General features: G+C 35.2%; 1 protein-coding gene across 8 annotated transcripts in view; it reads left to right on the top strand.

Annotated features, from left to right (window-relative positions):
- The window catches only part of MON2 (MON2 homolog, regulator of endosome-to-Golgi trafficking), a 111,053-nt gene that overhangs the window by 52,999 nt on the left and 32,028 nt on the right, over positions 1-26,026 (top strand). For all 8 annotated transcript variants that reach the window (XM_082742505.1, XM_082742509.1, XM_082742504.1 and 5 more), the window contains 14 exons: positions 1,505-1,737; positions 3,431-3,512; positions 4,651-4,835; positions 5,765-5,877; positions 6,955-7,059; positions 7,636-7,716; positions 7,796-7,869; positions 7,955-8,045; positions 12,313-12,414; positions 13,706-13,816; positions 15,325-15,500; positions 18,404-18,566; positions 19,935-20,228; positions 23,056-23,254. In XM_082742505.1, coding sequence (XP_082598631.1) covers positions 1,505-1,737; positions 3,431-3,512; positions 4,651-4,835; positions 5,765-5,877; positions 6,955-7,059; positions 7,636-7,716; positions 7,796-7,869; positions 7,955-8,045; positions 12,313-12,414; positions 13,706-13,816; positions 15,325-15,500; positions 18,404-18,566; positions 19,935-20,228; positions 23,056-23,254 — 2,009 coding nt within the window. The remainder of the gene's footprint in view (positions 1-1,504; positions 1,738-3,430; positions 3,513-4,650; positions 4,836-5,764; positions 5,878-6,954; positions 7,060-7,635; positions 7,717-7,795; positions 7,870-7,954; positions 8,046-12,312; positions 12,415-13,705; positions 13,817-15,324; positions 15,501-18,403; positions 18,567-19,934; positions 20,229-23,055; positions 23,255-26,026) is intronic.

Consider the following 26,026-nt stretch of genomic DNA (forward strand, 5'->3'; position numbering starts at 1 on the left):
TTTGGCCATTTATATATCATCATGGGAGAAATGTCTTTTCAGATCCTTTGCTCCTTTTTTTAATTGGGTTGTCTTTTTATTATTTAGTATATATTCTGGATCTTTAGCCCCTTATCAGATACATGATTTGCAAAAATTTTCTATTCTGTGGATTGTCTTTCATTTTCTTAATAATGGCCTTTAAAGCACAATAGTTTTAATATTGATGAACTCAGTTTATTTGTTTTTTCCTTTGTTGCTTGTTCTTTTGGTATCCTGTCTAACAAATCATTACCTAATGTGAGGTCATGAATACTCTAATTCTAAGAGTATTAGTTTTAGCCCCTATATTTAGGTCATTGATTAATTTTGAGTTAATTTTTGTATATGGTACCAGGTAAAGATCTACCATCAATCATTTACATATGAATATTTAGTTGTTCCAGTACTACCAGTTCTTTTTCCATTGAATTATCGCGACAGATTTAAGGAATTTAAAACCATAATTTCTTATTTGCTGTGATTTAAGACAAAAGATTTGTTACCTTTCTTTTTGAAAGCTTGTTCTAACTATGGAGTAGAAAATGCTCTATAATTTAACTTTGGGGGCACCTGGGTGGCTCAGTCGTTAAGTGTCTGCCTTTGGCTCAGGTCATGATCCCGGGGTCCTGGGATCAAGCCCCACATCCGGCTCCCTGATCCATGAGAAGCCTGCTTCTCCCTCTTCAACTCCCCCTGCTTGTGTTCCCTCTCTCGCTGTGTCTCTCTCTGTCAAATAAATAAAAATAAAAAATCATTAAAAATATTTTGACTTGGGGCACCTGGGTGGCTCAGTGTGTCAAAGCCTCTGCCTTTGGCTCAGGTCATGATCCCGGGGTCCTGGGATTGAGCCCTGCATCGGGCTCTCTGCTCAGCGGGGAGCCTGCTTCCTCCTCTCTCTCTGCTTGCCTCTCTGCTTACTTGTGATCTCTCTCTCTCTCAAATAAATAAATAAAATCTTTAAAAAAAATTTTTTTTTGACTTTGACATATTGATGCTCTGAGTGTTATTCTTACTCTGTTGGTAGATTGTGTCTGAGATGATAGCTAAGCTGGATATCTCACAGTAATACTTTCTCATTGTGAAAATATCTTCCTGTTTATAAGATTGATTTGGTTTTGTAGTTCCTTATTTTGAAAGCACCTGAATTAGTTTGAGAAGTTTTATAATCCATTTAATCTTACTCTATTTTATATGTAAGACTTAATTTCTCGAATTAAATTTCTTTAATTAAAATACTGGCACATTGAGGGGGAGGGGCAAAAAGTAAATTGATAAAATAATTAGTTATGGCAGTGGTCAGGCCTTAATTATTCTAATCACTTTCTTAGAATACTGAGAAAGGATCCCTGCAAATGAAACACTCATTAATTCTATTCATGTTTTCTATTCTGTTGCTCTTACTTTCTATGAACTACAAACACTTGTATATATATTTTCATCATCATGGCTTTTAATTAATGTTCTGATTTTTTCTTAATTTCAGCCTGGAGATGTTGGACAAAGTTGAGCCCCCAACTATACCAGAAGGTTATGCTATGTCTGTGGCATTCCATTGTTTGCTTGACCTTGTACGTGGAATTACTAGTATGATTGAAGGAGAGTTAGGAGAGGTTGAAACAGAATGCCAGACTACTACTGAAGCAGCTTCTTCACCAACACAATCATCAGAACAGCAAGAATTACAGTCAACATCAGACCAGATGGATAAAGAAAAAGGTATATTGATATCTGTATTTTTAATTTTAATTTTGAAATAATTTGAATTTACAGAAAAGTTGAAGAAATACTCAAGTTCCCAAACATCCCTTCACTCTGATTTCCCAGTTGTTAACACTACCCTATTTGTGTTATCGTTCTGTTTATGTATGTCACTATACTTTTCTGCTGAACTATTTGAGAATAAGTTGCAGACATGATATCCTTAATATTTTCGTGTTTTCTTAAAAATAAGGACAGTTTCCTAATAAAACTACAGTATAGTCCCATCATAAATTTAGCATCAGCCCAGTATTATCTTATCCCAGACCTCATTCAAATTTTGCCAGTTGCCCCAGTAATGTCTTTGGTGTTCTGGGATCACATGTTGAATTTAGTTCCATGTTGCTATACTATCCTTTAATCTAGAAACTTCGTTAGATTTTTCTTGTCTTATATGATCTTGACATTTTTGAAGAGTAGTCAAAACAGGCTAGTCAGTTTAGGTTTGTCTTTTTTTCCCTTATAATTAGATTCAATTTACTCATTTTTGCTAGGGCTACCACAGAAATACTGCTATGTTAAACCTAGTCTATAAACACAGCAAGAGCATACAGTTATCAGTATGTCTCATTATTGGTAATGTTAACTTTTATCATTTGGTTAACATGATGTCTGGCTGGTTTCTTTGGTGTAAGATTAATTATGAACTTTTTGTGGAGAAATATTTTGAGGCTTCTGTAAAAGAGAGCTTTCCCTTTTCACCCATTTATTTAGTTTTTTAATTTACTCATTTATATTAGTATGGATTCTTAGATTTCTATTTTATTTGAAAGGTTACAGTGTGATGTGATTATAAATTATTTGGTTTAACACTCAGATTGTCCCTTATAATGGCCAGTGGGACCACTTTCAAACTGGCCACTGTGTCCTTTTATCATTTTCTGAGCACAATTCACTATCTGACACAATATAACGTTCTAAGCTCATCTTGGATCTTTCTTGACAAGCCCAGGAATCAGTTATTTTTCTAAGGAGCCCTTGGTCTTTTTAGTTTAGTATTTAGAAATGAACACATGGGCACTACTGTGCTTCTTACTACTTGAAAAGGAAATACACACACACACCTCTTTACATTTTTAAAAAATGTTTGTCTAAAAATGCCTAACTGAGGTTTCTTCCAGTTCTGGTTTAATACCACAAGGCTTATTTTTTTATCTTTCCATGTTTTCAATTACCTTTTCCAGAAGTGAGACACGTGGTCCCAGTTTATTCACTGGATTTACTCATTTGCTCGATGCCCAGTGTGTAGAAATCAGTCTCCTGGCTGAATAGCTTGTTAACACTGCCTTTCTTCGAGCTGGTCACAGAGGCTGGAAATTTGGCCCAGTGAAGGGAAGGGAATAGGAATTGGTATTACACACACACACACACACACACACACACACCAGTTAACTTGTGTACTGAAAGATCCTATCATTGATATTTTAAAACAACTTAGTTTAAAGACTTCTTGAATTCTGAAATTGGTGTGGTTTTTAAGTTTTCATTTTTTCAAATGTATTTTAACTATTAGAACTTTAGTATTTAATAATCAAGTTGATAGAATATGTAATTTATTGCCAAATGACTAGGGTGGTTTTAGAATGATATATTGTCAAATACTCTGCTATCTATAATGATCACGAAGTGTTGTATGTTTTTGTCCTTTAAGTTAGTAGAGCTGTTTGGGAAGAAATGGTAAATGCCTGCTGGTGTGGTTTACTTGCTGCTCTCTCACTCCTCCTTGATGCCAGGTATTCAGTCTTTATAATTTTTTTTATTGCATGTGGCAGTTAATAAGAAATAAACATTAAAATGGATACTTAAATTGGTCCTTAAATTATTTTTTAATATTAGTTTTTAATATTAATTTTTCTTATCTTTTTCATAGTTTTATATATATTGAACATTATTATTATTATTTTTTAATCAACATGTATTATTTGCTTCAGGGGTACAGGTCTGTGAATCAGCAGTTTTACACAATTCACAGCACTCACCATGACACATAACCCTCCCCAATATGCATAACCCGGCTACCCTATCAATTCTCCTCCACCCTGCCTCAGCAACCCTCAGTTTGTTTCCTGAGATTAAGAGTCTCTTATGGTTTTTCTCCCTCCGCGTTCCCATCTTGTTTCATTTTTTCCCCTCCCTGCCCCCCACAGCCCCCCGCCCTGCCTCTCAAATTCCTCATATCAGAGAGATAGAACATTATTCTTTTTGGCCACCTCCCTCTCCTTCATCCTATTCTTGCCCTGCTCCCCCGCAGAATAGTTGTCATGATGTTTTAATGGAAAATACAGTCCTAAAATTACAGAGTGCCTTTGTCACTTCAAGCCTTTCTACTACTTTTGCAGTGATGATAATTATCAGTTACTTTGATTTTTTTTTTTCCATAATGACAGGATTTGCTGATTTTAAAATGCTTGATATTTTGGGGAACCTGGGTGGCTCAGTCAGTTAAACATCTGCCCTTGGCTCAGGTCATGATCTCTAGGTCTTGGGATGGAGCCCTGCATTAGGCTTCCTGTTCAGCAGGGTGTCTGCTTCTCCCTCTGCCCCTCCCCATGGCTGGCTCATCTTTCTCTCTCTCAAATACATAAATAAATAAAAATCTTTAAAAAAAAATGCTTGATGTTTTAGGTTAAATCTTTTGAGTATGTGACCATTTTCTTCAATAATGATATATGTATTATATACTGCTTTTACCCAGTTCAGATTTTCAGGCATTATGTTCATTAGTTAAAATTCCTTCTTAAGTAAATTGATGTTCATAATACTTTTGTATAGATTTTCTTAAAACTTACTGAATACCTAATTCCATGTCATATCTGCAGTATTATTAAACATAAATTAATCCTGTTAAATAAAATACTTTTATCTTTTCAGCACAGATGAAGCTGCCACTGAGAATATTTTAAAAGCTGAATTGACTATGGCTGCGCTTTGTGGAAGATTGGGCCTTGTAACTTCAAGAGATGCCTTTATAACTGCAATATGCAAAGGATCCTTGCCTCCCCATTATGCTCTTACAGTACTGAATACCACCACTGCAGCCACACTTTCCAACAAATGTAAGACTTTAGCTTATTCACAGTTTTTTCCATCTAGTGGAGTGACATGGTATAGAGAAAATATTATAGAAATTCTGAGTTCAGGCCTCTGCTGTTTCATTCACTGACTCTGACCTTGGCGAGAAGTTATGATGTGGAGCTTCAGTTACTTCCATCTCTTCAAAACAATGGGGGTGCAGGGAGAATAATACAATTTTAATACAATTTTAAACATTTTTATTTTGTATTTAAAATTTTATTTTGTATTTTAAAAATACATTAAAAATTGGCCTTGGGGCGCCTGGGTGGCTCAGTGGGTTAAGCCGCTGCCTTCGGCTCAGGTCATGATCTCAGGGTCCTGGGATCGAGTCCCGCATCGGGCTCTCTGCTCAGCAGGGAGCCTGCTTCCCTCTCTCTCTCTCTGCCTGGCTCTCTGTCTACTTGTGATCTCTGTCTGTCAAATAAATAAATAAAATCTTTAAAAAAAAAAATTGGCCTTAACTTTAATTAGAAAAGATTACTGGGAATGCATTTTAAAATACTTTAAAATACCTGGGATTGAGCCCTGTGTTGGCTTCCTGTTCAGTGGGGAGTCTGCTTCTCGCTCTCCCTCTACCTGCCTCCCTCCCCCTGCAACTGTTATGCTCTCTCTCTCTCTCAAATGAATAAAACAATGAAATGGGGTGCCTGGGTGGCTCAGTTGTTAAGCATCTGCCTTCGGCTCTGATCATGATCCCAGGGTCCTGGGATAGAGTCCCACATCAGGCTCCCTGCTCAGCGGGAAGCCTCCTCCCTCTCCCACTCCCCTTGCTTGTGTTCCCTCTCTCTGACAAATAAATTTTTTAAAAAATCTATAAAAAAACAAAACAAAACAAAGTAAAATATAACATTACTTTGAATGTTGTGTGAAAAGTTTATCTTAATTATTTAAGCTTTCCTTTGTGTTCTAGCATATTCCATTCAGGGTCAAAGTGTTATGATGATAAGTCCATCAAGTGAATCTCATCAACAAGTTGTGGCAGTGGGTCAGCCTCTGGCTGTCCAGCCTCAAGGAACAGTAATGGTAAATATTTTTCTTATCTTGGTTACCAACTAACTATCCAGCACACCTTTTGTACCTTTCTTTTTATGTTTGCCAAATTTTATCATTATAGTTACTTACTTTTATTTACCTGGATGATTGATACCTTCAGAAGACATTAGCAGTTGATATTATCATAAGCAGTTGTGATAACACAACTTTTTTTTCTCCTAAAAAGTAATTCATTTCAATCATCTTTTTAATAGTAACTGTCACAGAAAATTAGCTCCAGCCAAGGATCATGCCTTTAATATATATCTTAAAGGTATATTCTGAAATAATGTAATTAGGATAAAAGTAGTTTACATGGTTTCCTTCTAATATAGAACAACTCTGGGGCATTTGAGTTCTACAAAATGTTAATTCAAAGGAATCAGAAAAAAAGGAAAGTGTAAAACCATGATCTGCCATTTCTTCTTGTGGTACTCTTAAAACATAGTATTTTCCAGTGAAGACCATAGTAAGGACCAAATTAAAAGAAATATATTCTCCATGATGATGATAATGATGATGATGGCAGCTGATATTTATTGAATTTTGTTTTATCTGATTTAATACCCTCAGCTCTTTTCTTTCTAAGAAATGAAATGATAGGTAGAGAGGTTAATTTAACTAAGGTTATGGTAGTTCCATAACATGAACTCAGCCAGTATTAATCCAGGCCAATGTCAAACTGTCCTTTATGCAGTCTTTCTTAATATTTGTTTACAGATTGATTTTCAGAATAATAATGTAGACCAATATGATATGATTCCTGTTTATCTATACCTCTTTAAATACTTCTGTTTTAAAGTAAAATCTGTAAGCTTTTATAGTATTTGTTAAAACTCCTTACTTGACCTTCTCCATCTGGAATCTCTTATGAGACATTCTAATACATATATATATATGATGACACAACTTTTAAGCAAATTAATTTGTTCTTTAAAATCCATCCAAACCCATTTTCTTATTAATATTTTTGGTTTTTTATTTCAAAAAATATTTGAATATGATAATGCTGCTTTACAAGAATGTACAACAGTATTTACAAATATATCTTTTAAAAAATATATATAGCTCACTTCCAAAAATATCCAGTGTATGAGGACTTTACTTAACTTGGCACACTGTCATGGAGCTGTTCTTGGAACATCATGGCAACTTGTCTTGGCAACTCTACAGGTATGTTGTAGGGTCTGGGTCAGAGGTCAGTGTTGTTTTTATAGCTGAGTGCTAACAAAAGAAGCAATGCCTTCTGGTGCTTTGAGCAGGCCTAAAGACTAGGCAGTAAGTTTGAAGAAGAAAAAGTTAGAAAGGAATAAAGATGTGGCTTCTATTGTACAAAGTGATGGAATTCTTCTCTCAATGGCCTAAGTTCTATATCCTATGCTTGGTATCAGAAGTATTTTATATGAATAGTAATTACTAACTTAAATTTAGTTATTGGGGGTGCCTGGGTGGCTCAGTCAGTTAAGCAGCTGCCTTCAGTTCAGGTCATGATCTCAGAGTCCTGGGATTGAGTCCTGAATTGGGCTCCCTGCTCAGCGGGGAGTCTGCTTCTCCCTCTCCCTCTCTCTGCCACTCCCTCTGCTTGTGCTCTCTGTCTGTCTTTGTCAAATAAATAAAATTTTTAAAAACAAATTTAGTTATTGGAAACTTACTAATTTTAGTTATTTGAAGTTACTACTGATTTTTTAAAAATTTTAGTTACTAGAATTTTTATAAATTTCTTTATTTTTTTTTCCTTTAATTTTACAGCATCTTGTGTGGATTCTGGGATTAAAGCCTAGTAGTGGTGGTGCCTTGAAACCTGGGAGAGCTGTAGAAGGACCCAGTACAGTAAGCTCTAGTTGGTTTTACTCCAATTTGTGCTTCCTGAAATGTTCATATGTTACATTTAATTGCGTTCTTCTCTTAGGTTCTAACAACAGCAGTGATGACAGATTTACCAGTGATTTCCAATATACTTTCAAGATTGTTTGAAAGCTCACAGTAAGAATCAGTTTTTAAAATTGATAGAAATATTATTAGTGTATATTTTAGATCAGAATGTTTTATTTCTTCATTTTCATTATAGGTATCTTGATGACGTATCATTGCATCATTTAATAAATGCACTTTGCTCCTTATCCCTAGAAGCAATGGATATGGCCTATGGAAATAATAAGGTGTGATATTCTATCTTTCTGTTTTAAATATGGTACATTATTGAGTTAAATAAGGAGTACACTCATTATGACCTTAGTATTTTAGTAATGGGACTAATGCTTATCTTGCAGGCTCTCTCAATTCTCTTGAGTATTTACCATTTATGGTGGTTATTTGTTGAAGGGGGAGTGAAGAGGACTATCCGGTTTGTGATTTGCCTAATATATATTAATAATTTTAAACTGTTTCTGTTTCTCTTGGGTACTGAGTATTTTATGAAACATTTTGATAAAGAATAAAGGCAGTATCACATTTATAAATGAGTTCCATAAAATGTCATAATAATATTTGTAATTATAATTTATGATTGGGGCAATAAAAGATTTAAATCAAGCAATATATATATGTCTCAGTTTCTCTTGCCTTCGTTGGGATGGAAAATAAGGAGCTAATCATTTCTTTCTAAAGGTAATGATTCTCCCTACCTTGAAAATTAATTTTTTGCTTTGCTCATTAACTGAATGAATAGAACAGTACTTTTGAATATTGACATTCAAGAATATTTCTTTCTGTACTCAACATATAATTTTCTACTATACTTAGAAAGCACAGGAATATATGGATTTATTTATATTTTAGAAATTATTTAAAATAAAATACTTTCTGTGTTTTAAAATAAGTATAGTGTGACCATTTACAAATAAATAAAGATACCCAGAACATGATTAAAAAGCAAAGGATTCAGTTTAACATATACCTGTAAGATCCAAAATTATATTGTCTGCCTAGACCTAAAGTATAATTCTTTATACTGTGGCTTTTCATCTGTAAGACTGATGTAAAGATGAACTACACTAAGGTTTCATTAGAGAGAAGTTTTGTATACTATAGCACATAGCTAGAGAATTACATAAGCATGTAGGTGTTTGAAAATGTGCATTATAGTTGACTCCAAATTAAGGCAAGAGCAATACAAAATATAATGAAGTAATCAATTTCTTGATACCTTTAATAATCCTATATCTTTAAGATTAACTCTTAACACACAAATATATTTTTAATAGAGTACCTGAAGGAACTCTGAGCAAGTTTCTGTGGTAATGTCTTGAGAATTTACATATTCACTCAGTAACCATACTATGTTTACTCTATGTACATGATACTCCTCTAGGAAATACAAAGGAAATACAAGATTTTTTACTTTCAAATAGCATGTAAACTACTTGGCTCATGGTTAAGTGGTAGTTGAAGTGATATAAGAGTTAAAGTTACAGATCTGTGAGACTTATTTTCTGAATCCTTAGTGTCCCCTTATGGAAGATGTTTTTACTGCATATTTTGACTAAAAGAACTAAGATTAATCAAGATGAATGAATTTGTGATTGGAGTTGGGTATTGAAGGAATGGCAAAATTTAGAAAAGGGCAATATTGTGGAAATCAAAAAAGAAATGTTACAAGAAATCAAGAAGAATGAGGATTGAGAAGAAATAGGAAATTTGATTATTATTAGTTTATAGTTAACCTGGAAAAATATAATTTAAAGAGAGTGGTAGGAGCAGATGTGATATTTCAGGGAGGCTTAGAGGGAGCAGTTGTTGAAAACATGGATACACTGGAATGGGTATTATATTCCTGAGAATGTGTTCTTATTTCTCTATTATATGATTTGATTTTGTAAAGAGAAGTGGTAAATGAGGAACAGAAATAAAAGTTTATAAAAATAATTCATGTATAATAAATTTTTAAATGGAAGCATAAAACAGTATATTATTCACTTGTACTTTTTTTTTTTTTTTAAGATTTTATTTATTTATTTGACAGACAGAGATTACAAGTAGGCAGAGAGGCAGGCAGAGAGAGGAGGAAGCAGGCTCTCTGCTCAGCTGAGAGCCCGATGCAGGGCTTGATCCCAGGACCCTGGGATCATGACCTGAGCCGAAGGCAGAGGCTTTAGCCCACTGAGCCACCCAGGCGCCCCTCATTTGTGCTTTTTTAAAAAAGTTATTGTAAAATATTCAGATGTTGAAATAAACTTGTATAATTTTTTTCATTGTTAAAAATACTTTATCAGTATTAGCTCTTCTGAGTTAAATATTCTAGGGACTAAAGATTTATATATCAATGTCCTTTATCGTGGCTTTAGAGTGACCAATCATTTCATTTTTGGTCCTCACTTCAGGAATTTGTGCCATTGTGTTGAGGAAGTAGCTTATGGTAAAGTTTTCAAATGGGTTGATACTTGTGCAGACATATTACCAAACTCAGTATAACAATGACAAAAATAAAAAAGCAGCTGCTGGGCGCCTGGGTGGCTCAGTAGGTTAAGCTGCTGCCTTCGGCTCAGGTCATGATCCCAGGGTCCTGGGATCGAGTCCCGCATCGGGCTCTCTGCTCAGCGGGGAGCCTGCTTCCTCCTCTCTCTGCCTGCCTCTCTGCCTACTTGTGATCTCTCTCTGTCAAATAAATAAATAAATAAATCTTTAAAAAAAAAAAAAAGCAGCTGCTGTTTGTAGTTTACTATAGATCAGGCACTTATTTATTTAATCATTTAAAACAACTCGGTGAGGTTTGGTGGTAGTATCCTCTTTTTCACAGATGAAATATGAAAATAGAGAAATTAACTAATTTATCTGGGATCACCTATTTGGTAAATGTTAGAGCTTGGATTTGAACCCACATCTGTATCATTCTAGAGCTTTATTCTTAACCAGTAGTGGCTTTAACTTTTTTGTGCTGTAGAGTTTTTTTGATTACGCATCTGCCTTTGGCTCAGGTTATAATCCTGGGGTCCTGGGATCGAGCCCTGCATTAGGCTCCCTGCTCAGCAGGAGAGTCTGCTTCTCCCTCTCCCTCCGCCTCTGGTTGTGTGCTTTCTTTCTCTCTCTCTATTGCTCACTCAAATAAAAAAATAAAATCTAAAAAAAAAAAAAGTCTGCTGTTGAGTTTTTAAAAATACAAACACCAGGACTACATCCTAGGCTTCCTGAATAAGAATCTTTGCTATGAAGTGTGGATGTCTGTACATTCTTTTAAATGACACACTATTCTTATATATATCCTGGTCAGAATGAGCAGAAGGAGGAGGAGGAAGTAATACTAGGCAACATTTATGGGGACTCACTATGTGCCAGATATTTTCTAACATGTGGTTGTTTCTGTATATTATTATCTCAATTTCATACATTAAAAAAATTTAGTGGAAGTAGTAACTTACTGTTACACAGCTGTTAGGTGGTGAAGTTGAAATGAAATGCTAGGCATTTATAGGCAGTTCACAGTTACCATGCTGTTTCTACCATGATACATTTTTCTACCACACGAATTTTTAAGGTGTGTACAATATTAGCACGTGCAGGAAGGATCAGCCTGACCATTATATTTGTCTTTCTGCTTGGTGAAATGCTAGCAAGTGAGGAGAGGGGTTTGTCTTTATTTCTGCTACTTTTCTATTAGTGTCTAAACTGGTATCAGCCATATTCTTGACATCATACTTTACCCCCTGCTCTCTGATGTCTTCTTTCTGCTTTTTTCATACTTCCTGACATTCACACATAAAACCTGGACATATGAAGACTACACTAATAAGAATATATATTAGTCAGTCTGGGCTGCCATAACAAATTATCACAGACTGGGTGGTTTAAATTACAGAATTGTGTTTTCTTACAGTTCTGGAGGTTGCAGGTTCGAGATCTAGATGCCAGTATGGTGGTTCTAGTGAGGGCTCTCTTTCTGGCTTGAAAGATAGCTGCCTTCTCACTGTGTCTTCATATGGTGGGGGTGGAGTGCTTAAGAGCACACTAACAAGTTCTCTGGTGTCTCTTTTAAGACACTACTAATCCTGACTTACCAGAGTTTCACCCTATGACCTCATTTAACTTTAATTATCCCTTATTGGCCTTATATCCAGATACCATCAACTTGGGGGTTAGGGTTTCAGCAAAGGAATTTTAGGGGGACAAAGTTTAGTCTGTGGCAGAATGTATCTTTCCTTCTGGTCAGAAGACTAGCCATTCTATATGTCTAGAATAAGTTTTGAATTTTTCAGTTTTTCCTCATGAAGGCATTTTCTTCCTAACCAATTTTCCAACTAGAAGCTATTCTGGATACTTGAAGGTGGGCAGAAAGGCTTGTCTTATGATAACTGAGATTCTGTTATGAGTATTGCTAACTTTATACTAATTTGATATTAATTATAGTCCTGCTTTTCAGAGTATTGTGTTTTATTTACATTTGAGGTACTGAAAATTCTTACAATAGCAAATTGCAATGTGTTTTTTCTCTAGGAACCATCTCTTTTTGCTGTTGCCAAATTGTTAGAAACGGGTCTAGTTAACATGCACCGAATAGAAATTCTTTGGAGACCTCTAACTGGGCATCTGCTTGAGGTAACTTCTTTTTCTTAAATACTGTTTACTTCTTGTTAAGAATAAAGGCCTACATATTGAACTAATGATTCTGGGTAACCATATGAAAAATCAGCATTACCATTATTTTTTCCTTGTACTTATCCCTGTATAATTTATCAATTACTAAAGTTTTACAATAATTGCTTGGTGGAAGAATTGCTTTTGGCTGAAAAATGGGTGATAACACAATGCAGTCTCTGAAGTCTCCTTCAGCTGTTAGCCTGGGACCTCTTTCTTTTGTTATATAGTCTCATGATCTACCTCAGTTTCAGTTCTGAAACTTCAAGGCAATTGGGCTGAGAGTTAGTAGTAAACATTGTATCTTTCTAGCCTTTCCTGTGATCCTGAGATAGCTCTTCTGCAAAGGGAAAAACTTTTTTGGTATCACTAATTATAGATAGTACCAGGGAATTTTTATCTGAATTTGTATCTTGTGTCCAAGTTGGAATGATTGGTAATAATGAGCTACTTCTCAGTAACAGCTGCTTCCGTCATTATACGTGTTTATGTATGGTTTAGGTTTAGGTTACCTGGATTCATTTTGTATTTTTTGAGTAAGCTAGGAAAGGTTTTATTCTTAATAAGAATAACAAATGTCCTTGTCCTTTTCTTTATTTTTTTTCCATTTTATTGGGATTACTTTTGTGAATTATTAAAGGATATATGCCAATTTCTTTATCATGGACCTTCTCATCAAATAGCACAAAAATAAGTTTTTAAGATTTTAGCACAGTATTCGATTATGAGGATAGGCCTAATTAGGAACTTTGGTGTGAGCTTGCTTTTTTTGTTTACTCTGATGACACAATTTACTTTTATGACATTCTTTTTTTCCTGTGACTTATTTAGTTTCATCTTTTATCTTCTCTCTATTGCTTCCTTTGCCCCTTATACAGAAGGTAAGCTAACTTACATTCTAGATATAATTTTCCATTACTGATGAACTTTTGATGACATTTTTAAAATGTGAAAGAACGGGAGTGTCTGGTGGCTCAATTGGTTAAATGTCTGCCTTTCACTCAGGTCATGATCGCACCATCCTGGGGTCAAGCCCTGCTTTGGGCTCCCTGCTTAGTCGGGAGCCTGCTTCTCTCTCTCTCCCTCTGTGCCTCACACTGCTTGGGCTCGCTCTTTCTCTCTCAAATAAATAAATAAAACTTAAGAACATAAAATGTAATGTTTTAATTTTTCTTTTCTCAAGTTGATGTGTGATACATAGCTTAAGTATACAATTTAAATATTTAATTTTTATTCAATGTTTTGTCCTCAGGTCTGCCAGCATCCAAACTCTCGAATGAGAGAATGGGGGGCAGAAGCTTTAACTTCACTTATTAAAGCAGGATTAACATTTAACCATGATCCTCCACTTTCACAAAACCAGGTAAAAAAAAAATTCTTGTTTTTAAAAATAATTCTTAATATAAAATCATCTCCCATATATAATTTTTTCTTAATATAGCAAATGGATGATATTTTGAGAATGAGTTTTGTTGCTTAATATTCTATTTTATATGTAGGCCATGGATATCTTACAGAAGTTGATATGTCTGGATTTTTAGGATTATCTTTATTAAAAAATACAGCAACTTTCTTGCAAATGACAGGGAATTAAAGCTATTAAATTATCTAGAACTAGTTTTCTAGTGCAGAAGTTTCCCTGTTCATGCATTGTTAAAGCTTTATTTTGATGCCCTACTTTATTAGCCTTCTTGGTTTGGTCCTTAACTGTCTCTCATTTTTTCTCTGATTATCCATACATGAGGAGAAAATAACTGCTGGAAGAGACAAGTACCATAAATAGATTTTTATTTTAAAATACTTTTAAAAGTTATTTTATTCTTCCAGAGTTTACTTTTGAATCCTTTGTCCTGACTTCTGTAATCATTCACCTGTATCTTACACAGTTTTTTAAAAGTCTACCAAAGTTCTGGTTTTTGAAGAATGAGTAGGAATGAGGCATTTGATAGGCATTTCCATTGCCTTCATTATCTTACTATATTGTAATTGTGTTACTTATTGAGTACATACAATATGCCAACTGGTGTATTAGCTCTTGGCATAGAATGATAAATGAAACAGAAACGATAAATGTTCTTACAGAACTTACATTTTAGATTTCATACTTTTTCCTATTATACTTTAAGGTTTTTGAAAACAAAACCCTGATCCATATCCTTAATGTTCAGCTTAATACTTGGCACATGGTGGGAGCTTTAATGTTTTTTTAGTCAGCGAACCAAATAAGTGAGTCCTTGAAGAGAAAAAAGTTAAAAATGAAGCAAGTGCTTTCAGATACTTTTGAAGGGACTGGAACAGAGTACATTTTTTTTTTTAACTCCGATGGGTTCCACTAGTTTTATGCCATCTTTGTTCATGTCAACCATACTTAATTTTTAGGAGTATTAAGAATTTTCAATACATGTGATATACATTAACGGAATAAATGAAAGATGATTTTAGAAATTGGGGATTATTTTCCTCTCTCCAAATATGTCTAGATATTAATAGATACATTTCCTTTAGTGAGATTAATTTCATATGGGTCTTTAATTAGTGTCTTTTTTTAAAAAAAGTTTTTAATTAAGTAATTAATTTTTGTTTGGGGTCTTCAAGGAATGTTTTTTAATGCAGGATCACTCTCCGTTTAATCCAAAATTTAACATGTTGAAAATTGGTTTTTATTTTCTCTTATTTTAAAAAAATACAGAGGACAAAATAAACCTCTGGTGATTATGGTTAGAGAATCATATTCACTGTTTGTTTTAGTAGAAAAGTTTCTGTTTACTATTATAGTCTGAGTGGAAGTGAATTTAAATTTAAAAAGCAACTGGAAAGCCTTTCTGTTTTTTTGAGCCTCTCTTCCTAATTAGTTTCCTGCCCTCCTTTCAGAGGCTGCAGTTGCTTTTATTGAACCCATTAAAGGAGATGTCCAGTATTAACCATCCAGATATCCGACTCAAGCAGTTAGAATGTGTGTTGCAGATTCTTCAGAGTCAGGGAGACAGTCTTGGGCCTGGATGGCCATTAGTGCTTGGAGTCATGGGAGCAATCAGAAATGATCAAGGGTAAGTGTTTAAAATTAACATCCAATAAGTAATGAAGAGGGACTTTGCCCTAAAGTCTTGAAGAAGTGGTAATTTTTTATGTGTCCTCTTCCTGGCTAAGATCTAGAATCGCTTTTCTTATTTCTACCCCCTGTGACTGTAGTGAATTATCAGGGCTCACCTTTGTTTTGGAAGGATAGAAAAAATTGCTGTTTACTTGACATTTGACATTTATACAGAAATACAAGGTTTATAGGGTAAATGCACCAAGCTAACAAATTTTGTAACACATCGGAAGATTGGGTCTCATATTATTAAATTAAGCACTGGTAAGATGTGAATTAATACTTTAAGACTTCACTGCATATATTGGGAAATCTAAGAAATTACTTTTAAGGAACTTTTAAAAATTTATTGTTCAATGCTTTTCGGCCTTTTGGCTAAGATCAAGTGTAAAAATTTATTCATTTATTTTTTGCCAGTGTATTCTTTTTTTTTTTTTTTTTTTTAAGATTTCATTTATTTATTTGACAGACAGAGATTACAAGTAGGCAGAGAGGCAGGCAGAGAGAGAGGAAGGGATTCAGTCTCCCTGCAGAGCAAAGAACACAATGCGGGACTTGATTCTAGCACCCTGGGATCATGACCTGAGCCGAAGCAGAGGCTTTAACCCACTGAGCCACCCAGGTGCCCCTGTGCCAGTGTATTCTAAGTCCTGTGCCCTGCTAGTTACTCTGATTACACAGATAAATAGCTCTTGCTCTAAAAGTAAAATCTTAGGAAAGAGGAACAAGGTCTGTAAGTAGAATCCTAATGAGAATAGTCTGTTATCCTGCAAAAGAATAAGATTCCAGTGGTAGGGACGCCTGGGTGGCTCAGTTGGTTAGGCAGCTGCCTTTGGCTCAGGTCATGATCCCAGCGTCCTGGGATCGAGTCCCACATTGGCTTCATTGCTCAGCAGGGAGCCTGCTTCTCCCTCTGCCTCTGCCTGCCATTCTGTCTGCCTGTGCTCGCTCTCTCGCTCACTCTCTCTCTGACAAATAAAATCTTTAAAAAAAAAAAAAAAGATTCCAGTGGTAGGGGCCTGTGTCCCTGGAGGAGGGCAGAGCCAAAATTATGAGGGACCTTATATGCTTTTATAAACTATTTGGATTTATGTTAAGTACATTGAGGGGCATTTTAGGAGTTTTAAGCAGAGGAACAGTGTGATCTGATGTGCATTTGAGATACATTACTGTGACAGCACCATGGAGACACCATGGTGGGTGAGACATGAGAGAACCTGCAGTGTTCTCTAGAAACACGGAATGATGGAGTTAACTACTTAGCAGATTGATTATGGAAGTGAAGGGTGATATAGAAAATAGAATAAGGAATGAATCCTATATTTGTAACTTAGGCAGCTTAATGAATGGTGGTATTATTAGCTAAGTAGTAAATACTGAAGGAAGAACAAAATGGATTTACTTAGCTTAAGGTAGAGTGTTGCAGCAGAGAGAGAGGTCTGTCGAATGTTTGCATATATTTGTCTCACTCTGCAGCAGAACTCATGCTATCTCGTATGCTGACTAGTTGAGTTTTATATGATTGAGGTGCTTGGGCTTATTAAGGAAAATTATTTTTTCTTATTTGTAGTAATAAATTTTTTTTAAAGGTTTTATTTATTTGAGAGAGAGCATGAAAGGGGGGAGGGTCAGAAAGAGAAGCAGACTCCCTGCTGAGCAGGGAGCCTGATGTGGAACTAGACCTGAGCCAAAGGCTGTCGTTTAACAAACTGAGCCACCCGGGTGCCCTAAATTTTCTTAAATACTACAAAATACTGAGATGATTAAAGTGGAAAGAGATCAGCCATGGCTTAAATCAAGCTTAAGTATTTTTCTTCTTCCAGTCTACAGTGCGGTTATAAAATAGGACATCATTGTAGGATGAAATTAGTTAGTACATGTAGAACACTTAGGAAGTGCATGACGTAACAAACACTCAATAATAAGTTTTAGCTATTGGGTTGCCTGGGGTGGCTTGGTTCATTGGGCATCCGACTGATTTCCACTTCGGTTACAGTCTCAGGGCTGTGAGATCAAGCCCTGCATCAGCTTGGAGTCTGCTTCTCCTCCTTCCCCTTGCCTGAGTGCACTCTCTTTCTTTTTCTCTCTCTAAATAAATAAAATCTTTAAGAAAAAATAAACATTAGCTATTATAATTCATTTCATTATTATATTTCACCACTAGAATTTCTCTCTAAAATCAGTTACTTCTTACTCTCTTCATTTGAAATTCAAAATGTACACTTTTCTTTTACAGACTAGATGTAGAATTTTAAATAAGATACAGATATAAGGGCGCCTGGGTGGCTTAGTGGGTTACGCCGCTGCCTTTGGCTCAGGTCATGATCTCAGGGTCCTGGGATCGAGTCCCGCATCGGGCTCTCTGCTTGGCAGGGAGCCTGCTTCCCTTCCTCTCTCTCTGCCTGCCTCTCTGCTTACTTGTGATCTCTCTCTGTCAAATAAATACATAAAATCTTAAAAAAAAATTTATAAAAAAATATATAGATAGAAAAGAATGAGGAACTAATTTTCATTCAGTGAGTAAATTGTGTGCATTTGCATGTGCTAGGTACCATGCTAGGTATTGGGGATATAGTGGTGAGAAAGGAGCTGTGGCCAGTTTCCTTTTCTCATTAATGTCTAAGTTTTGTTTGGCTAGTTGATACGAAATTCTTTATTTTTATTTGTTAATTTTTTCAAGTGTGTGTTTCTCTTTTACATTTATGTAAATACTGAAATACTGTATGACCTGTATTAGGAAGATTTTCTTGTTCAATTTTTAAAATAGAATTTAACTTGGTTAAAATTAGTGTAGGGTGTGTATTTTTACTTACATTTCTTTTAAGTGCACGAGTATAATTTTTTTTCCATTTTTTTCAGAGAATCCTTGATACGAACTGCATTCCAGTGTCTTCAGTTGGTTGTGACGGATTTTCTACCAACAATGCCTTGTACATGCCTGCAGATTGTTGTAGATGTTGCAGGTAGCTTTGGACTTCATAACCAAGAACTTAATATTAGTTTGACTTCAATAGGTTTATTGGTAAGTATTGCTGCCTTTCTTGTGATCATATAATTTAGAAATCATTGTTATGCTATTCAGAGTGAATACTAAGAGAATTGGCTTTTGGCTTTAGAGGGATTGTTCAAATGACTTTTAAGTAATAAACTTTTATTTTGCATGAAGGGTTAAATGACACAACTTAAGAATAACTTCATTAATAAAATATTTGGAATAATTTTCATATATTGAGCTAAAATTTAGCTTTAAAAGGTTTGTTGTGAGAGGATTTAGTAAACAGTAGTATGTATGCTTGTGTAAAGATTAACTGATTTTTAATATTGTTTCAGTAGCAACATTTCCATATACTACTTATTTAGTAAATAAAGCTCCAATAAAAGGCTTTGCTATATATGTAGGGCTTTGCTATATACACAGTCCTATAGTTTGTCAATGCTGCTTTATTAGCTCTTAGAAGGCATATGTTAATGGAAGAGCTTTGACTGTGGAAGCAGATATACTTGTATTTTAATTCTTTGTGCCTCTTGTTTAATTATTGACATCTTGAGCCTCATTTTACTCATCTTTAATGTAGAAAGTAAAATCTAAGCTAGGATATTATTAATATTATGTAAGTAAACAAATAGAAAGCTGTTCCCAATATAAATGTATTTAAAGAGATTATTTTGACTCTTTTTAATGTTTATTATAAGCCAGAAGTTTTAAAAGTCAAACTTAAATACCCTTATAAGTAAGATAAGTTACTATTAAATAGGTAATTATAGGAAAGAAAATAAGCACGTGTATAGAATTGTTCCCAAAGAGTAGTGTTGATTAAATTACTGCTAGGCGTCACCTCCTGTATTTTTATGGTCACATTTTTGTATTTGGCATAATTCTCATTAATTCATACACCACATACTGTGGTTGAGAATGAAGTCATAAGATATATTTGGATATAGTAATTATTCTTATGAAATTATAAAATACCATTAAATGATATTAAGGAATTGTTAATGATTTTTGTGGTGTCATAATGGCATTATGGTTATTTTTTTAAACCCTTTATCTAGTGGAACGAAGTAAATATGACAGAATGTTAATACCTGGCTTTCTGTATATCAGTATATTGATATATTTTCCCCGTTTTTCTCTGTTATTGAAATGTTTCATAATAAAAATGTTTGAAAATATTCACGTTAGCCCATGCTTGTTTCCCCAAATTCTCCTGAGATCAGATGGAGAGATGTGACAGAGATGTTTTCAGATCTGTTCTACTAGAAAAGAAATTACTGAAGTGGCTTTTAAAAGTTTTATTCTGAAAGGTGAAGCAACCATGTGTTGCATATGTATTTATGTGTTCAAAATAAAATCTGTGAGTGAATGGCGTTTTTCTACTTTGCTTTTTAGTGGAATATTTCAGATTATTTTTTCCAAAGAGGAGAAACTATTGAAAAAGAATTAAATAAAGAAGAGGCAGCACAGCAAAAGCAGGCAGAAGAGAAAGGAGTTGTTTTAAATCGGCCTTTCCATCCTGCACCACCATTTGATTGCTTGTGGTTGTGTCTTTACGCAAAATTGGGTGAACTATGTGTGGACCCCCGTCCTGCTGTGAGGAAAAGTGCAGGACAAACTCTGTTTTCAACAATTGGTGCACATGGAACTTTACTACAGCACTCAACGTGGCACACTGTTATTTGGAAGGTACTGTGGATTAGCTTGTTACTAGCTTTTGACACAGATTTTTAAATTTTTCAATTATTCTTGTACCTATTAATTTTTGAAGAAGAATTTCCAGGCGTTTGTGCTTTTGACAATACAGAATGTTAGTTTTGTCATACTTTAAGTTGTATCTCACCCAGAATAAATTACATACTGAAAGCCTATTCTCTCTTTTTCTGTCTTCATCTCTTACTGTCTCTGATTTCTGCCTTTGCCTTTCCCTTTTTGCTTCCTGTTTTCCCAAAACCACGTAATTTAAATGTAACCAATTGAGAATTTTGTAAATAAAAGAGTATCAACAGTAGTGAATTTACTTTCAGGATCACCAAACAGAAGTAACCTCTAATTGGTAAATTTTGTATATTTGTTCATTAAATATACAGTTTCATTTTCTTTTTTTTTTTTTCCTCTTGCTTTTCTTTGTTTTTAAATACTTTATTTTTAAGTAATCTCTATATTCAACATGGGGCGCAAACTCACAATCCTGAGACCAGAAGTCACTTGCTATACTGACTGAGCCAGCCAGGGACCCCTTTATTTTTCTTTCTTGTCCTCTTTTTAAAAACTTTCTAGGGGATGCCTGGGTGGCTCAGTTGGTTGGGCATCCGACTCTTGATTTTGGCTCAGGTTATGATCTCACAGTTGTGAGATTGGGTCCTATGTTTTGGGCTCTATACTCAGCATGGAGTTTGCTTTGAATTCTGTCCCTCCCTCTCCCTCTGCCCCTACCCCGGCTGTATGCAGGTATACTCTCTCTCTTAAGATAAAATACATATTTTTTAAAAACTTTAAAAACCTTTTACAAAGCCAACAACTCATTAGTGAGGATCCCTTCTTTGCTGAAAGCTCTCCATTTTTGTTCCATATATTCTGTTTTAATAAAAATGTATTTATTGGGGTACCTGGGTGGCTCAGAGGGTTAAGTCTCTGCCTTCGGCTCAGGTCATATCTCAGGGGTCTGGGATCGAGCCCCTCATGGGGCTCTCTGCTCAGCAGGGAGCCTGCTTCTCCCTCTCTTTCTGCCTGCCTCTCTGACTGCTTGTGCCCTCTGTCATATAAATAAATAAAATCTTAAAAAAATTTTTTTTTAAATCTGTCATTTCACCACTTTTGTGAGTTTCTGAGATCAGTGTTTGACAATAGGCTGCATAGTAAATCTTAGTTGTATTTAACAATTTGTCTTCAGTTTAATAAAAATATTCCAAAATGTCTTCTTAAAAATTAATAATTCATATCCACTAATAAAAATAATTAAAATCCCTTCTCTGTCCTGTGTATTCTGTTTCAACTCCATCTACTGCCTCCTCCTCTTCAGATCACAAACATGCTTAAGCCTTCTTTACCATTTAAAAAAACAAACTGATACTTTCTGATTCCTATTTTCCTTTTAAACAGCTTAATTGTTAATCTTGTTGCCTGCTTGTCAGTGATTCTTTTTTTCTTTCCTTACCTTCCCTGCATTCTCCTGACCCTTTAATATATTTCCAGATTATTCTACTTCAGAGTCTTTTAAACCTTAAAGTAACAGAATCACTTAGAGGACTCGCTCAAGTCCAGATTACTGAGCCACCAGCCCCTGCATCCCAGAATTTCTGATTTTTCTGAGCTGCCCTGGCTTGAGGTCTGAAAATTGCATGTCTGTGAATTGCCTGTGTGATGCTAATGCTGTTGGTTCTGAGACCATAATTGGAGAACCACGGAAATTGTTCTTAGGCTATATAGGTGGTCTTCTAATTGCCAAGATTTTCACCTTAATTCAGTTCTTACCCTACTCACTTTTATTTTTTTGTAGCATCTACCACTTGATTATTTTCTCCTTGAAATTTCTCTTCCCTTGGATTCTGTTTCACAGAAAGCTTCTGCTTGTCTTTCCAATTTTTAAAAAATTTTTCTTCAGTTCCTTCCCCTGAATCTACTCTTCAAGTCCCAAACACTTCCTGCTTGATGTTTTTCTTTTTATTTTTTTAAGGTTTTATTTCTTTATGTGAGAGTCAAAGAGAGTGTGAGAGAGAGAGAAAGAGCATGAGAAGGGGGAGGGTCAGAGGGAGAAGCAGACTCCCTGCCAAGCAGGGACCCTGATGTGGGACTCGATCCTGGAACTCCAGGATCATCACCTGAGCCAAAGGCAGTCGCTTAACCAACTGAGCCACCCAGGCGCCTTCTTTTTAATGTAGGCTCTGTGCCCAATGTGGGGCTTGAACTCGTGACTCCGAGTTTAAGAGTCATGTGCTCTATGGACTGAACGAGCCAGAAGTTCCCTTGCTTGATTTTTTTGAAGCACCTTCATATAGTCTTGAATCTTTAGTTATAATCTCTCTACAGATGTCTTCCATAATTTACTTTTTGCCTGGACTTCTTAGCTTCATTCCCTTCTTACATATTACCCCATAGATACTCTATTGATACTCCAAATCAATAAGTCTTAGAAAATATTCTATCCAATTTTAAAGTTTTTCATATTCTAGGATGCTTGGGTGGTTCAGTGGGTTAAGCATCTGCCTTTGGCTCAGGTCATGATCCCAGGGTCCTGGGATCAAGTCCCACATTGGTCTCCTTGCTCGTTAGGGAGTCTGCTTCTCCCTCTGCCTACTGTTCCTTCAACTTGTGTGCTATCTCTCTCTCTCTGACAAAATCTTAAAAAAATTTTTTTCATATTCCATAACTTTAAAGATAATACAGTATATCTACTGTTAAAATTTTTCTAGTATTCGGGATTGATCTGTCAGGTATAATTTCTTGTGACAGTTTCTAACTGCTATGCTATTACTTAAGCTATGTTATTTTTCTGTTCATTTTTATAAATATTCAGGTTCTCTTTCATCTGTTGGACCGAGTTCGGGAGTCTTCTACCACTGCAGACAAAGAAAAGATTGAGTCTGGAGGTGGCAATATTCTCATTCATCATTCAAGGGACACAGCAGAGAAGCAGTGGGCAGAGACATGGGTTTTAACATTGGCCGGAGTAGCAAGAATCTTTAACACCAGAAGATATTTACTGCAACCTTTAGGTATATATATACATTTCCCCCCTGTTTATATAAGTAATTCATGTTAAAGGAAATTTGGAAAATACAAAAGATCTTTAAAAAATTTATGTACAATGCTACTTCCCAAGAATAATCAATCTTAACTGCCAGTCTTTGTGTATGTGTGGTGTGAGCTATACATGTTTTCATTCATCTCATTGAGAAAACATGTAATGTAACTCATATGGGCTAGGGGATACAGTGATGAGTAAAATACACAACATCCTTGGTATCTTGTGCCTGAGGGAGTAACTATAATTACACAAATGCAAACTTACTACAGTGATAAATGTTACAAAAGAGTGGTGCTTTGTAAGCTTCTAATACGTAATTGACCTGGCCTCTGCGATCTAGGTAGGCTTCCCTAAGAAAACAGTATTTTAGCGAGGAGATCTGAGGGGTGAGTAGTATGTTCATCAGGCAATAGTAAGACGAAATGCGAAGAGTTTTGCAGGCAGTTGTACAGGTCAATAGTACTAAGATTAAGAAACCCAGTGTGGATTGTACCTTCACTTTTGATGGTAGAGATGGTGGTGGTAGAGAAAAATGAACAGAACGAAAATTTTTTTTGCTTAATTATGAGCATGTCCTACAGAGTCTTGCATTTTTTCAAGTTATTATTCTACATTTAGCTTTTTTGTTCCTGTTTTTTTCTTTTTTTTAAGATTTTATTTATTTGAGAGAGAGCACGAGAGAGGTCATTGGGAGAGCAGACTCCCCGCAGGGAGTCTGATGTGGAACTCGATCCTGGGACTCCAGGATCATGACTTGAGCCAAAGGCATTTGCTTAAACAACTGAGCCACCCAGGCGCCCTTTGTTCCTGTTTCTGTTAAGGCATGAGTGTATTTATGCTTTTCATCATCATTTTTGTGTAGTGTTCTTCATGCATTTTTCCTTTTTTTCCCCAGAATAATCCATAGTGTCTGATCAATTTTGCATTCCTAAAGCCTAATAATAATACATACGTAAAAATAGTTTTTAGCTTTCATGTAAAATTTATAGAAAATGAAATGTACTGGTCTTAAGTGCACAATTGCTGAGTTTTGACAAAATAAGCATCATTTTAAAAAATATTTTATTTATTTATTTGACAGAGATCACAGGTAGGCAGAGAGGCAGGCAGAGAGAAGGGGGGAAGCAGGCTCCCTGCTGAGCAGAGAGCCTGATGCAGGGCTCAGTTCCAGGACCCTGGGATCATGACCTGAGCTAAAGGCAGAGGCTTAACCCACTGAGCCACTCAGGTGCCCCAAATAAGCATCATTTTTAATACTTCCATGATTGTTACTTTATTTTAAAAGCTAAAACCTAATAGATAAAGATCTAGTTTTTTAAAAAATGAAGACAGAAGACAGTTTGTGTAGCTTTGATAATGTTTTTATAATTTGAAGATTAGAAAATGTTTTTTATTATCTTAGAATGTTCATATGTTTAACATAACCATGTGTAATATATAATTATACCTGTTCTTTTAGGAAGAGGACTTTTTTCTAGACATAGAGTTAAATTAGTAAAGGAATTCCAAGGTTTTTCCCCTGATTGTATGAAATATTCTGAGATTAAGTCACTGTTCTGGTTCGTAAATTATTGTTTCATCTGACTTTTGAACTAGGATGGCAAAAGACAGAAGTTTTGTTTAGCTGTTTTGATAGTTTTTAGATGTAATATGTCAAAACTCTTTGAATAGTTTAACAAGAAAAAAATCTGTTTTCAATTGTATATAAATTATACCTCAATTTTTAATAAAAAAGAGTGGAGAGGAAGAGGCATGTAGCTGGTATTATATTTTGTCCTGTTTGGGCAGAATAGTACCTATTGTTTTATTGCAGGACTACTTCGAGCTTTCCTACTAACTGAATGCTTCTTTAGGCGTATGGGTTCATCTCCTCTTTATTTTTTTATTTTTATTTTTTAATTTATTTATGGGGGGGTTCATCTCCTCTTTAAAAATTTAGTCGTTTATAGCCTTTAGGAAGTGAGTTTAAACCTTATTTAAGTATTTCATAGCCTACATATGTCATCCTACTTTGGAAAATACCTGTTCTTCTGATTTTGGTGTTATTTAAATGCAAGTATGTGGGGTGCGTGGGTGGCTCAGTTGCTTTTAAGTGTCTGCCTTTGGTTCAGGTCATAATCCCGGGATCCTGGGATTGAGCCCCTTGTTAGGCACCCCGCTCAGCAGGGAATCTGCTTCTCCCTCTCCTTCTAACCCTCCTGCCTGCTCATGCTCTTGCTTGCTTGCTCTTTTTCTCTCAAATGAATAAAATAAAAAATCGTTACAAAAAAAGTACAAGTATATTGGTAATAATCCATGGTATTAAAAGCCATTAGGCTAGATTGCTAGAGAAACAAGGTCATTTTTGCTGGGCTTCATAGGAACAAACTACATGTTTCTATAAAAAGCTTCAATATAAATGTGCTTAATTGGTCATAGGAGTAGAAAAAGAGATTGGGTTGATCAGCGGAAACCAATAACTACCACTCAGCCCATGCTCTGCTGATGGTGGATCAGCAGACTCAGTTTCCTATGAGAGGAAGAAATTTAGACTCATTCTAAAAAGCAGTCTGTTCTTTATGGTACCTTTTCTCCTGGTGACTCCTTGTAATTGGAAATAAATGTTTAAGAAAATTCTGCAACAAAAAAAAAAAAAACAAGGAAGGAAAACCCTGCAACTGTAAGTTACGTAAATATGAAAAAGTGTAGCACTAAGATTTTATGAGTATAGCATAGTTTATTTTAAACATTTAGACCTATA

The sequence above is a fragment of the Mustela nivalis genome (genome assembly GCF_964662115.1).
Source record: "Mustela nivalis genome assembly, chromosome: 7".
NCBI classification, from domain to species: Eukaryota; Metazoa; Chordata; class Mammalia; order Carnivora; family Mustelidae; genus Mustela; species Mustela nivalis.